At 44.7% G+C, this 13,125-nt stretch overlaps 1 protein-coding gene across 1 annotated transcript; it reads right to left on the bottom strand.

Moving 5' to 3' along the window:
- Window positions 1–544: 544 nt before the first annotated feature.
- LOC127302986 (uncharacterized) lies at window positions 545–4,272 on the bottom strand. Its single transcript, XM_051333722.2, has 4 exons — window positions 3,552–4,272; window positions 2,868–3,020; window positions 2,101–2,775; window positions 545–1,940 (listed from the first exon to the last, which is right to left on the bottom strand). The coding sequence occupies exons 1-4, from the start codon at window positions 3,945–3,947 to the stop codon at window positions 864–866; spliced, it is 2,301 nt and encodes a 766-aa protein (XP_051189682.1). The 5' UTR covers window positions 3,948–4,272; the 3' UTR covers window positions 545–863.
- Between the last annotated feature and the right edge of the window lie 8,853 nt (window positions 4,273–13,125).

Below are 13,125 nucleotides of genomic sequence, written 5' to 3'. Positions count from 1 at the left end.
ACGCTGATTAGCAGCTGTACTCTGTAATGCGCGTCTGGGATGTAACATCATTCCGGGCTAATGATGGTGTGACCAGGTGTGAACAGCTATGGCGATTTTTCTAATGCGCTTTTTATATTCAGATAAATCAGAGGTTTTTCTAGCAGTGAAGTTATTTAAAATCAGCATGTGGCCAAAGAAGTCGCAAATTACAGTTCAGACTGAGATGTTGATGTTTTCTTGAAGTTACCCTGCAAATTCCCTAAAACCAAACATAGGAGATTTGGGGTGCACAAAAAAAAGAACAGCTGAAACAGCAGTCGTTAACAGTATCACATGCCTGACCCAGAAAAAGATGGAAGGACGCTTTTCATCCACATTTTCATGTGTCGCATTCACTGAATATGTACTTGATACTGGTGACAGGTTGGTTCTGATCATCCAACGTGCCTGGACGATACTGCAATACCGCATCAACAAGAAGCTACAGTACTCTCTGGGCAGAACAGACTCAGTTGCTTCCAGAGGCAGGTAATCAGCACCACATGAAGTTGCATGCAGAAACTTAATTAACATAAGGGCATTACTCATTGATTAGTAGTACAAGGTTACACATGATTACAGAAATCAGTTGGTTAATACATGATAGGTAGGAGCAATCGCCTCTTTGTACAAAATGCAGGGAAAATGCTCTGCTACCTTGAGGGACACCTATACTAGCAGGTCATATTAGACATTAGATGAGCACAAACAAAAATGGAAACAAATTATTTTGAGTAGGTTTCCCTCCATATGCGCTGGCCCAAGGGAAAAAAAGAAGCTCTTCAAGTTGATGTCGAGCAGGATGTCATCAGGTCTCAGCCAACGTAGTGGCAACTGGCAAGCTATGCGACAGCAACCGCATGTGTTAGGGCCACTTCCATGGCCGGTGGTGGATCAGGCCAGGAGAACTCGAAAGGGGCTTCAATGGCGAGAGCTTGAGGGGGCGAGGAAGCCTCCTGTGGGGATGCTTGGGTGTAGTGGAACTCGATCTGGATGCGGTGGTGCAGTGGTGTTGATGCCATCAGCCCTCTCCTGATGTCCCCTTGCAGCTCCCTGATTGGTATGGCCGCCAAGAAACTCTTGATGTATTCTTTGCATGATTCCTTGCCCTTGGAAACAAGTATGTTCTCTTCGATGTCATCTTCGCTGTCCTGCCCATTGGAGGAGCTCCCTGAAGAATCCTTCAAAGATCCACTGGAGTCAGGGCTGGATGTTTTCTTTTCACCAGATACATTGTGGATCGTAGTGTTATCGTCAAACTTCAAAATGTATGCCTTGTTGCACCCTTCATAGAACCTTTCTCCAAGGGTGTCGATGATGTAATATGCATCACGCTCAACCTTGAGGAGAAAAAAGTGGTCATTCCAGCTCACTATGTATAGGTTAGGGTTTTCACTGGATGAGAACTCCGCTGCCTGACTGATCTCATCCCAGATGTTATCAAATGACATTGCACCATTGAGGAAGTCAAATCCTCTCATGTCATCGGCCCCTTCAGGTAGGAAGAATCCAATAAATGACTTGCTAGGGGAGACTGTGAGTGGGCGGATCTTGGCATGAAGGACAGTGTCAAGATCAAAGTGCTTGTCAGGAAAAAGCTCTCGGTAAGTCTTGTTCTCGCAAAGGTTTCTCCACTCCAGTGATCCTTCACGGATCAGGTTATCAAACTGCGACTGGATGGGCATCAGATCCTGATTAGCTTGGAACCAGTCTGCGATAACTGCCACAAGTGCCGTGCATGCACTAGCCCCAGCAGCTCGCTCACTTCTCTGGTCGATCGATGCAAAGAACACCTGGGAAGAAAGCTTCATGTGGCCATCACGGCTAAGCACCTCCTTTGATTCCCAATTCCCCACAACAAAATTGTCATCGCCAAATTCTGACATCATACCATTAACTGATCCATTTTCACTCGATCCCTGCAATTGGTAGATGCATTGCTCAGAACAACGTCATGGACATAAAAAAAAACATTTCTATGATATACAAACATGCCACTCTTTGAAGAAGTACTTGGCCAAGCACAGGATACTGATTATTTTTTACAATGCAATGAGATGAAAAAGGAAAAAAATGTACCTCTGATCCATTGGAAGGTGTTAGCAGCCGGCGATCAAAGTCAATATCATCACCTCCCTCTTCTCCATTTGCTTTCTTCAACAGAGGTTCGCCTTTAGCCTTTAATGACCGCAAACTCAGCTTCCTCTTTCTCCAAGGAAGGATACTCCGCTTGGCAGCAGGCAACACAGTTTGCTCAGCAGTTGATGACTGCGGCTCCTCTACATGGTAACCGGCATCAGATTTTCGGTGACTATAATAGACCCAGTCCTCATGATCGCCATCAATCGTTGCATGTGCATGAACTAGGCCACCAACATGGTTGACAGACTGCAGAGAGCCATAACTGAATGACTTCCTGATGGTTGGATCTCCAACTTCATCTTCATGTGTTCTATCATCCAGATCTTCATCGACAGGCTCAGTACCATATGGATATTCAGCACCATCACTGTGAACATAGCAATTATCATCACTGCCTTCATCGCTCTGGAACGTCTTCTTGGACCTTCGAGTCGACACCATATCCTTGAGGATTTTCACCTTCCTCAGCCCAGCCTTAATGACTGAGCCCTCATCTTTTCCTCCAGGTAGAGAATCACAAGACGATGGAGATAACGGAGTGGCAACAGCAGATCGTTGCGAAGCATCGGAGGTTTCTTGAAGAGCTCTCAGTTCCACCATACTCAGAGTGAGCTGCAATGATCAAGAGGATTTCAAGGTCAGACCGGACGTCAATTAAAAGGAAAATTATTAACTAGAGCTTGCTGTTCACATCACAAACTCACATGGAGTGATGGAGCATACTCAGGTGTACCACATGGCACAGACAAGGGGAGAATTATCTCAATGTCCTCTTCCGCTGCTGCTGCATAATCAGCTAGGCTAAGGGAAGCAGTTCCCAGAATTGTTGGTTTAGTCTTCGGGCCTTTGTTCATATCCTGCCACGAGGGAAAGAAAAAGAAGGCAGGTCAGATTCTCTGCAGAGGTCACTCAAGCTGAGAAAAAGATGAGGAGTGGTTATTTGAGTGTCTATCTTCAGAAGTCACTCAAGCTGAGAAAAAGATGAGGGAAAAAGACATTGAATTATGATAGAAGTATGCTCACATAGAAAAACAAACATATGAGCCCGTAATATTGTTGCAGATAAAGATGGTGCCTATCTTCACAAGATGTAATGTTACTATCATATTAACAAGAATACAGTTGCATGTTATGGTTGATGGACTGGCATCCAGCAACTACTAATATTCATTTAAGAGTACTCTTCATTTCACTACTCATATCCACTGGCATCCAGCAACTAAACATACCCAATTCAAGCAATTGGAAAACATCAATTGGTCCAGAGACTAGATGATTCAACAGATCGCCAAAAAAAAAAAGATTTGAGCAGATGATACCGACTGGCAACAGGGCAAAATAGGAATTCAATTGAGTTCCAGGAAACAGGAGAGGAGGGAGATGCTCACGGTGAAGACGGTGAAGGCGAGCTCCCACGGCTGGAACGCCGCCGCCTCCCGGTGCGACGCGGCCGCGAGCGTCACGACGCTCTCGAACTCCTCCTCCCACGCCACCGCGCCCCCAACCTCGCATGCGTCGGCGGCGGCGGCATCTGGGGCCGGGGCCAGTTCTTCCCCCCGGGTGCGGTTGCGCCGCACCGCGCGCCGCAGCGAGCTGAGGCCGGACGCCCTCGGCCCCTTCCATCTCACCTCCGCCGCGACCCTCTGATTCGCGGCGCTCCCCTCCAGCTCCTGCTCCGTGGGGTCCGCTGGCGAGGGAAGACCCTCCGCCCGGCGCACGACGAGCCGGACGCGGAACTTGCGCGCCGCCGGCGGGCGCGGCCACCGCATCATCCTGGCCACCATCTATCAGGACCAAGCGGCGGAGGATTCTCTCCCGGAGACCGGACAAACTACGCCCGACCACCAAGACCCGACCAGAATGCCGGATGAACAGTCACACCCAACCCGTGTGCTCCGAGACGACCAACGACAAGAAGATGTGAGCTGGGGGAAACAGACTGGATCCTAGGACGCGGCTCGGCGGCGAGATCGCCTCGGATTCGAAGCGGGGGAACACGCCAAGACCGGATTTTTACGGGTATTTCGCTCGATTTGTTCCGACTGACTCCGGCAGGGAGAGAGAGAGGAGATGGTGGAGAATGGGGAGCGGAGACAGACGAGGAGAGAGAGACAAGCGGGTGTGGGACATAAATAGGGAGAGAAACGTTGGGGGAGGCGCAGGTGAGGTCAGTCGGTGGGGCCCACCTTTTGTTTCTCTCTGCTTGTCGGGGTGGGCCCCACACTGCCGGCTTTTCTAGTCTAGGCTGTCATTTTTACCCGTACCATGATTTTCGTTTCTGTTTGTTGCTTATTTTGGCTTGTTGAGATGATGAGGTTTTGGTTAGCTGTTATTCGGCTGGTATTTAGGTTATGGTATCCAATGATCACAACAACAAGAAAATGTATTTAGACAAGAATTTCATCATGGCATTGAATTTGGTAATGCTATTGTTTACGAGGGAGACTATCTAGAATGTTTTGCTCCAAGCTCTCTTTGAACAGGTTCGGCGCATGGTGGAACCGGACCTGGAAAAGCATTCATGGACTTGCCCTCACGTCATAGGAGCATTGCTTGGAGCTCCTCCACGAGACAATGTGGATGATGCCGTGAAGGGGCCTCGCCACGAAATGTTACCACCAACCGATATGGTGTCGACATAGCATAACATCTAAGCCATCGACCCATCGTAATGAAGACGCCAGGTGTGCCTCTATCCGGTGGGGGTTGCTTTTGTTTCTCTCTGCTTGTTGGAATGGGTCTTGTGTCGGCTTCTCCACATTGTCATTTTTACGGGTAGCATGATTTTAGTTTCTATTTGTTGCTAATCTTCATTGGGACAAAGTTTTCGTTAGTTCTGATTTTTTATTTTGGTTTATGTTATTCAATTTTCGCAATAATAAAAAAATATTTTATTAAGAAGTTCATCATGACATTAAATTATCTCACATAAGCTAAACATCAAAAAAAAAATTCATCAAATATTGGCTTACCAAATAAAAATAAAGATATGTCCTATATATCTTCACTAAGAGAGTATTATCAAGCCAACTATGAGCTGCCACTCTATCGTGACATGTAACACAAGAGATGCTCCTTTTTTGCATCTTCTTCATAAGGATTAAACCCCACAATAATAATAATGTTACATTAGAGATACTATCCATAGTGTTGCTCAGAATCGGTTAGAAGCTTTCTTTGGACCGGTTAACCCCATGGTTTGGACTTGGAAAAGGCATTCATGATTTTTCCCTCATGTCACAAGAACAAGGCTTGGAGATCCTCTAGAAACAACATGGATGACGTGGCAAAGAGGTTTCGTCAAGAAATGTTGCCATCATATGTGGTCTTTCCACCAACCCATGTCATGATAGCATAACATGTACGCAATACGCCGCCACCAGGTATGCCTCAATCCACGAGTAGTAGATAGTTAGCCTCGCGGTATGACAAAAAAAGATGCATAGATGCTTTAAAAGTATCTGATTAGCCAATGCAATATGCATGTTAATTAGGACAATGCAACAACACTACACCCACTGATAAGAGAGAACTACAATGTGTGGATATGTTCTGGTTGGTGTTGTAGGCTAGCTCTCACGTAAAAAAAGGGAGGGGAACGTTGTAGAGCAGCATGTGAGGTCAATGCAGCGAGGTTTCCTTTTTTATTTTCTCTACTTGCGAGAGTGTGCCCTTTGGTGGCTTTTCAATGCTATCATTTTCACCGCTAAAATGATTTTCATGTTTGTTTGTTTGTCCTTATTTTGATTCATTTAAAATGAAGTTTTGAGTAGTAGTTACTTTACTAATTTTCGGTTTGTGTTATGCAATAATCGCAATAATAAGAAATTATTGCATTTAACAATAATGTTGCATTAAATTTGGTCATGTAAACCACATATGAAAAAGTAATTATTGATCTGTACAATCTTACAAAATAAAAATTATGTCCTATATATCTAGATCGAGAGAGTATTATCAAATCAACTAATAATTCCTTGAGTGGCCACACTATAGTGATGCATAAAATGATTCAGCAGAACTAAATCACATAGTAATGCTACCTTTCGCAATATAGACTATCTAGAGTGTTGGTCAATTCTGTTAGAAGCTTTCTTTGGATAGGTTCATTGTATTGTTGAACTGAACTTGGAATAATAGGTTCATTGTATTGTGGAACTGAACTTCGAAAAACATTCATGAACTTGCCCTCACAAAAGAAGAACAAGTCTTGGTGATCCAGAAGAAAATGTGGATGATACGCTGAAGGGATTTCCCCATGAAACATTGCCATTATTTGTCATATTGCCACCAACCAACAGAGTGTCGTGATAATAACAACCACGCCATCACCTCGTCGTTATGAAACCCTCCATGTGTGTGGTGTGCCTCGGATGGCTCATGCAGTATAAGTGCACTAAAGTACGTAAGGCTGATTCTAGAATATCCGATCAGCCATGGCAGGCAAATGTGTAAGAACAATGCAACAACACCACGTCCACCGTAAGAGAGGAGTAGAATGGATGGACATGTTCCAATATCGGTGTTGTACGATTGATCGTTGTAGAAACACGGTCTAAGTTGTTCGGGTATTATTTACCTAAAATTATAACTTTGATACGGTTTTGTAAGAAATTTTAGGTTTGTGTGTTGTTTGATCTAGAAAACAAGAGTAGCATGGACAATAGCATTCTGAAATAATTAGAACCATTCTTCTCTTGTTTTTTTCCAAGAAAATGTTGAGCAAATACCCGGCACAAATCAACATGTACCACTTGCACCTATAATAGAGCATCTGAGCCAATGTTGACGCCGAAAAGTATTCATGGCATGACCTTGGGTTTTTTCCTTGGACGGTACTGATACATCAACTCTGAAGTTAAATAACGTTTGACATAGAAAATTATTTGCGATCAATTAATTAGGAACATGCTTGATAAAGAAGCTTATCTTGCAAATTAACCGCATAGGTGAATCCATCTTGCAAATTATCTCTTCTTTATGGAAATCGAGGGGGTATATATATTCGGTCTGAGACAGTACTAACAACTCACTCATCTAAATAAAATTTGAGCTGCCACACAATTGTGATACATAGATGAGGGATTCTCCTTTTGCATATGATTCAGCGGGATTAAACTCCATTTTTTAAAAAAAATCTTTCTTTGTACTAGTACATTGCATGGTGTAAGTGAACATGGATAAACATTCATTAACTTGCCCTGACGCCATAAGAACAAGGCTTGGGGATCCTCCACAAGGTAATGAGATGAAGGGATTTCCGGTGGCATTGTTGCCATCATATGTCATCTTGCCACCAACAACGTCGGGATAGCATGACATGTGCGCCACCGCCTCATCGTTGCGAAAGCCTCCGGGCATGTCGTGGATGTCTCTTGCATAAGAAAACAAAAGAATGTAAGGCTGATTTTAGAATATCCGAGCAGCTATGGGAACGGCGTGTTAGAACAATGCAACAATACCACATCCATCATAAAGGAAAGGGGTACAAAGGGTGGACATGTTCTAGTACCGGGTGATTTTTTTCAATAAAGGACGTTTTTTGATAACTAAGATGCATACAACCATCCAAGATGTCCAAAATAAAAGAAAGCAACAAAGAATACCAACACAAAAGGTCTTGAACAATAGAAGGTAAACTAGACATGATGAGTTGCTATCCTGCGATTATGCACCCACCCATTTTGGGTAATAAACTCCTTCGTCGTATCCTCCAACAATGTAGACAAGTCCGAGGTCTGAATCCGACGGCCGCTGAAGCAACGACCATGAAGGGAGCAAATTCCCATCGGTAGATGACTTGCATAAGAGAAGAATTTGTATCATTAAAAACCTAGTTATTTCTACATTTCTACATATCCAAAGCGACCATATGACTGCGGTCGCTTCCACCCTGATAAGTAGCTTAAACCTAGAATCCACTTTGTTTAGCCAATTACCAAAAATATTTGCAGTATTTCGTGGCAGATATATGGTAGAACCTATATAAATGATTGACCATATAGATCTAGCAAACCGACTCAGGAAGAAAAAGGTGTATTATTGTCTCATCTTCATGACAAAAAATACATTTGTTACATCCAAGCCAGTTGCGTTTAGCAAGGTTATCTTTAGTAAAAATAACATCACATCTGAGATACCAGGCAAAAATCTTAGTTTTTAAAGGTACCACAATCTTCCAAATGGCCTTACTATTTAGAACCGATTAAAGGTTCGATTAATGTTTTGTACATAGTCTTGGTATTTTGGGTATTCCAGTACCGGGTGATGTAGGCTGGACCGGCGAATAAACACGGTCTAATGCTTTTGGGTATTATTTACTTAAAATCATAGTCTTGGTATTTTTTTTTCTGTAAGAAACTCTAGGTTCCAGTACTGGTGCTATGGTTTTGGGGTATTATTAACTGACCTAAAATCGTATTTTGATACTTTTCCCTAAGTATATGCTTGGTGTTGTTTGATCCAGAAAACAAGAGTAAGATGCCAATATACGTTTTGGAATAATTAGAACCATTCATTCTCTTGTTAGTCAAGAAGATGTTGAGCACATTCTCGACACAAATCAACATGTACTACTTGCATCTATAATAGAGCATCTAATTGAGCCAGTGCTGACGCCGGAAAGAATTTTATTGCGTGATCCTGGTCTTTCCCTAGAGGATACTGCTACGTCGATAATGCGGTTAGATTATTTATGGAAAAGACTATTCGATTATTAGTTAGGAATATGCTTGATAAAGCAATTTAGCTTCCAAATTAACAGCACATACAGTATAGTTCAATCCGAGGGGCAGCTTGTGGCCTTGTGCTGTTGTTCCCTCGGAATAGATGCCTTTGCTGTTGGTCGGATTAGTTTAAGAAGACACGATTCCGTCCAACCTCCAATCACCACATACGTTCCACTTGTCGCGATCCCAACTGCATAACAAGATCCCCTCCTCGATTATTGTTTTTCTTAGCTACAGCCATCTACCTACAGTTCATCAGATATGGCAATTGGAAAGCATATTATATGTATGTGCTCCTGATTAGGACTCCTACAGTTAGAATAATAGAAATAAAATTAAATTAAATGCCAAGATAGCACTGCAGGAAGACAAAATGGAAAGTTGTGCGTTGGGTACATGTATATGCATTGTTTTTTTTTTGACAGAATGTATATGCATTGTTGGATCAACAGGAATACATGATCATGGTGCCTGATCTCCTGTCCCTGGCTACGTTGTCGTGGGTGCCGAACGGTGACTGACCGCGCACATACTTCTTCGACCTAAATGGTTCTTTGCCAAAAGAAATTAGATGCTCGGGTCCAATCATCTTGAATTTTTTATAAATAAAATATATTAATACCGTGAAGATACCAATTACATATAACCTGTGCATGAATAAAATGTTCAAAATACATTAGGGATGCACATAGCCAAAAACAAAAGAAAGAAAAAAAGCTTCGCCACAATGATCAATTCCTCGTAGCTGTTGCGCAAACCACCGCCAAAGATAACACCCAGAGTCCACATTCTCCAAAAGCGATGTCTTCAAGAAGGAAACACTACACAACCACCATTATCGTCCGATCAAAGATCTTAGATTTCAAAGTCCACTCTCTCAAAACAATATCTTCAACAAAGGCTATTATCAAATATAATCAATTAAGGTCAGACCTTAGATTTTCACCTTTTTTTTTTTTTTGAAACGGGGGCAAAAGCTTTGCCCCAATCTATTAATTAAGAAGGAGTTTTACATGAGAGATCATGCGAAAGGAAAAGAAAACAAACGGACACAAAGTCCGGGGATACAACAATCACTCTCGCGGCATCATGTTGCCCAACTTTTTGGCACCCGCTAACACCCAAAGGTGTGCTTCTTTCCTAATCTTATCGAAGACTACCTGCGGCGGAGCACTTTTGGCGTTGAAGACCCTAGCGTTGCGCTCGTTCCACAGCTCCCAGGACACGAGAAGCGCCACCGAGGCCATGGCCTTCCGATTAGGCACATGCCCCCCCGTCATGGAGTCCCACCAAGAGTGAATGTCATGATTTGCCCATTGTAAGGGGGTGATCGCATTGGTGCCCATCCAATCCTTGACGAAGCCCCAAAGGCGGGTGGTGTAGCGGCAATGGACGAAGAGGTGATCATGAGTTTCGGTGCACTGTTTACAAAGGGGGCACAACCCGCAGTTTGGCCATCCACGCTTGGCGAGGCGATCAGCCGTCCAAATCCTGTTTTGGTATAGGAGCCATGCAAAGAACTTCACCTTTGGGGGGGCCCAAGCCTTCCAAATCAGCTTGTTCATAGGAGATAGCAGCGAGCCCAAAAATTGCAACTCATAGGCCGATTTGGCGGAATAATGGCCATTAGCCGTGAGCCTCCACACAATGTCGTCATCAACATCCGGATCAAGATGGATGGTGGAGATGAGGGTCCAAAGGTCGATGAACTGCGCCATATGGTCGATGGTGAAGTTGCCCTCCAAGTCAATTTTGCTCACCCAAGCATCATTGTGGAGAGCTTGGGCGACTTTCCAGTTCTTTCTCTTGGACGAGCCGAAAATTAGGGGTGCAATGTCAATAGGCTTTCTCCCCTGAAGCCACGGCGCGTGCCAAAAAGGCGTCTTTTTACCATTCCCAAGGTTGATTGTGGTCGCGGAGTAGAAAAGGTCCATGTCATAGTCCGAGCACGGGTTGCCGGAGCCAACCCAAATCTTGGATGGGTCCTTCCACTCAAGCCACGGCCAACGTAGGCGAAGGGCCATCGCGAACTTGTCCAGATGCAGCACTCCGAGCCCACCCAGCCTCTTGGGCCGGCACACCTTTTCCCAATTAACTTTGCACTTCGCCCCGGTGGTGGTTTCTTTAGCGGCCCAAAGGAAGGCCCGTTGAATCTTGTTGACAAACTTGAGAGTACCGGCGGGGATGGCGAGAGGCGTGAGGTAGTAGATGGCTTGCGAGGTGATGACAGACCTAACAAGGGCCGTCCGACCGGCCGTGGTGATGAGCTTCCCGCTCCAAGTGGGTAACCTGCTTGCGCATTTGTCCTCCAGTTGCTGCATGTCTCTCCTCTTGAGGCACCACACTGATAGCGGCAAACCCAGGTATGTGAGAGGGAAGGACGCCCTGACCGCCGGAATTCCCCCCAAAATATCATCAAGATCAAGATCGGTGCAGCGTATGGGAACCACCGAGCTCTTCTGGAAGTTGGTGCAAAGGCCCGTGACCTCCCCGAACCTCTGAAGAATGGACGCTAGGTTCTGGATGTCCTCCTTAATGGGAGCAACGAAAACCGCCGCGTCGTCCGCATAAAGGGAAGTCCTGACTCTGGCGCCTCGGCCCCGGAGCTTATGCAGCAGCCCATGATCGGTGGCAATGTCTAGGATCTGCGATAAGGGGTCAATGGCGAGGACGAACAACAGGGGTGACAAAGGATCCCCTTGGCGTAGGCCACGGCCATGGCCGATAGGGTCACCAGCAATCCCGTTCAGGAGAACTCTGGAGGTGGAGGTCTTGAGGAGGGCAACCACCCAATTGCGAAACGTGCTAGGAAAACCTCTACGCTGGAGGAGATCAACAACGTATTCCCATCTAACAGAGTCGAAGGCCTTGCGAATGCCGAGCTTGAAGAGAAGCGCCGGAGTCCTGTTTTTATGTAGTCTTGTAGCATAGTTTTTGACGTAGAGGAAGTTGTCATGGATGCTTCTCTTCTTGATAAACGCACTCTGGGCATTGGAGACCAAGTCATCCATGTGCGGGGAGAGTCTAAGCGCTAGCATTTTGGCTATGATCTTGGCGATGGAGTGGATCAAGCTAATCGGCCGATAATCGGTAATCACGTCCGCGCCCTCTTTCTTTGGAATCAACACAATGTTTGCGGAGTTGAGCCAATGGAAGTTGAGCCAAATTTTCACCTTGAAAGACATGAGTTCGGCCATGCCAAATGCCAAATGGTGTTATACACTATACCATTTTAGGATCATACACAATTATTTTCCATTGAATTATATTTATGCAAGGTAAGATCAATTGACATCTTTGTTTGAAAGAAACGGTTGGTTCGAGAAATTTGGAAGAAACGGTAGGTGCAAGAAATTTCGAAAAATCTGTAGGTTTGAGAAATAACCAACAGACCCACGTGTGTTTCACTTGGATCAGATCGCTTTGGCCGGTAAGCTTTCATACAGAAGGTGTGCCTATAAAAGCACATCACAAACTCCGCACTTCCTTGCCCACTTTAAGTTGTAAAAATTGGGGTGAAACACGTATGCACCACCCACTCCTAACTAAAATTTCCCCTGAGAGGAAACAAATGCTTGACAACAAATTTCTTTTCGTCTAACATAGATAACATAGGTTTTTGAGGCATCGGGAGTTCTTTCTATGCTCGGGTAAGGTCTGCTGCTATTTCGTAGATTATTCAGTGAAGGTCCAAGATCGAAGCAAGTACAGCTAAAGCACTTCCACGTGCAATGTGAGATAGCCAGCGGGATGAACCCACCCACTCTACAAATTAGAAGCGGCAGTAGATAACCCCATGAACGTAGATGAGCTTGGAGCAGTCGGCCAACACTACGCGTGCTTTGCAAGTGTGTACGGAAGATCTTGATACTCTACACTCCTTCGCTGCCGTCATCTTTACTTGTTGTTGTGCATATGCCAATTAGATATACTATGGACAGAATCTTCATTCGGCAAGCCCGAGTGACCTACACATGGTGGTGAGGTATATAGCCTAGCTGGATGGCTTGGATCTCGACCATTGTAATCTTAGATCCGAACGTCTTGATAAGCCGGAACTTGAAGCCCTAGAGACATAACACAACTCATTGCAATCTCGCACTTGTTACCTGGTAATTCCAAACTCATCACTATCATGATCATGAGTTTCCAGTGCATGCCACAAATCACCGGACTCACACTAACATGTACGTATCACGGGACTCACAGTAGCCCCGCAAGCCATGTCAAGGAA

The sequence above is a fragment of the Lolium perenne genome, chromosome 4 (genome assembly GCF_019359855.2).
Source record: "Lolium perenne isolate Kyuss_39 chromosome 4, Kyuss_2.0, whole genome shotgun sequence".
NCBI lineage: Eukaryota > Viridiplantae > Streptophyta > Magnoliopsida > Poales > Poaceae > Lolium > Lolium perenne.
This window is presented reverse-complemented; position numbering and strand designations above follow the sequence as displayed.

What these genes read in the sequence shown, in the direction of transcription:
- LOC127302986 (XM_051333722.2), bottom strand. Translation starts at nt 3,947, where the DNA reads ATGGTGGCCAGGATGATGCGGTGGCCGCGCCCGCCGGCGGCGCGCAAG. An exon ending in TCGCCTTCACCGTCTTCACC is followed by an intron (nt 3,021 to 3,551) that starts GTGAGCATCTCC and finishes CCCTCGTGGCAG; the next exon opens with GATATGAACAAAGGCCCGAA. An exon ending in AGTATGCTCCATCACTCCAT is followed by an intron (nt 2,776 to 2,867) that starts GTGAGTTTGTGA and finishes TGATCATTGCAG; the next exon opens with CTCACTCTGAGTATGGTGGA.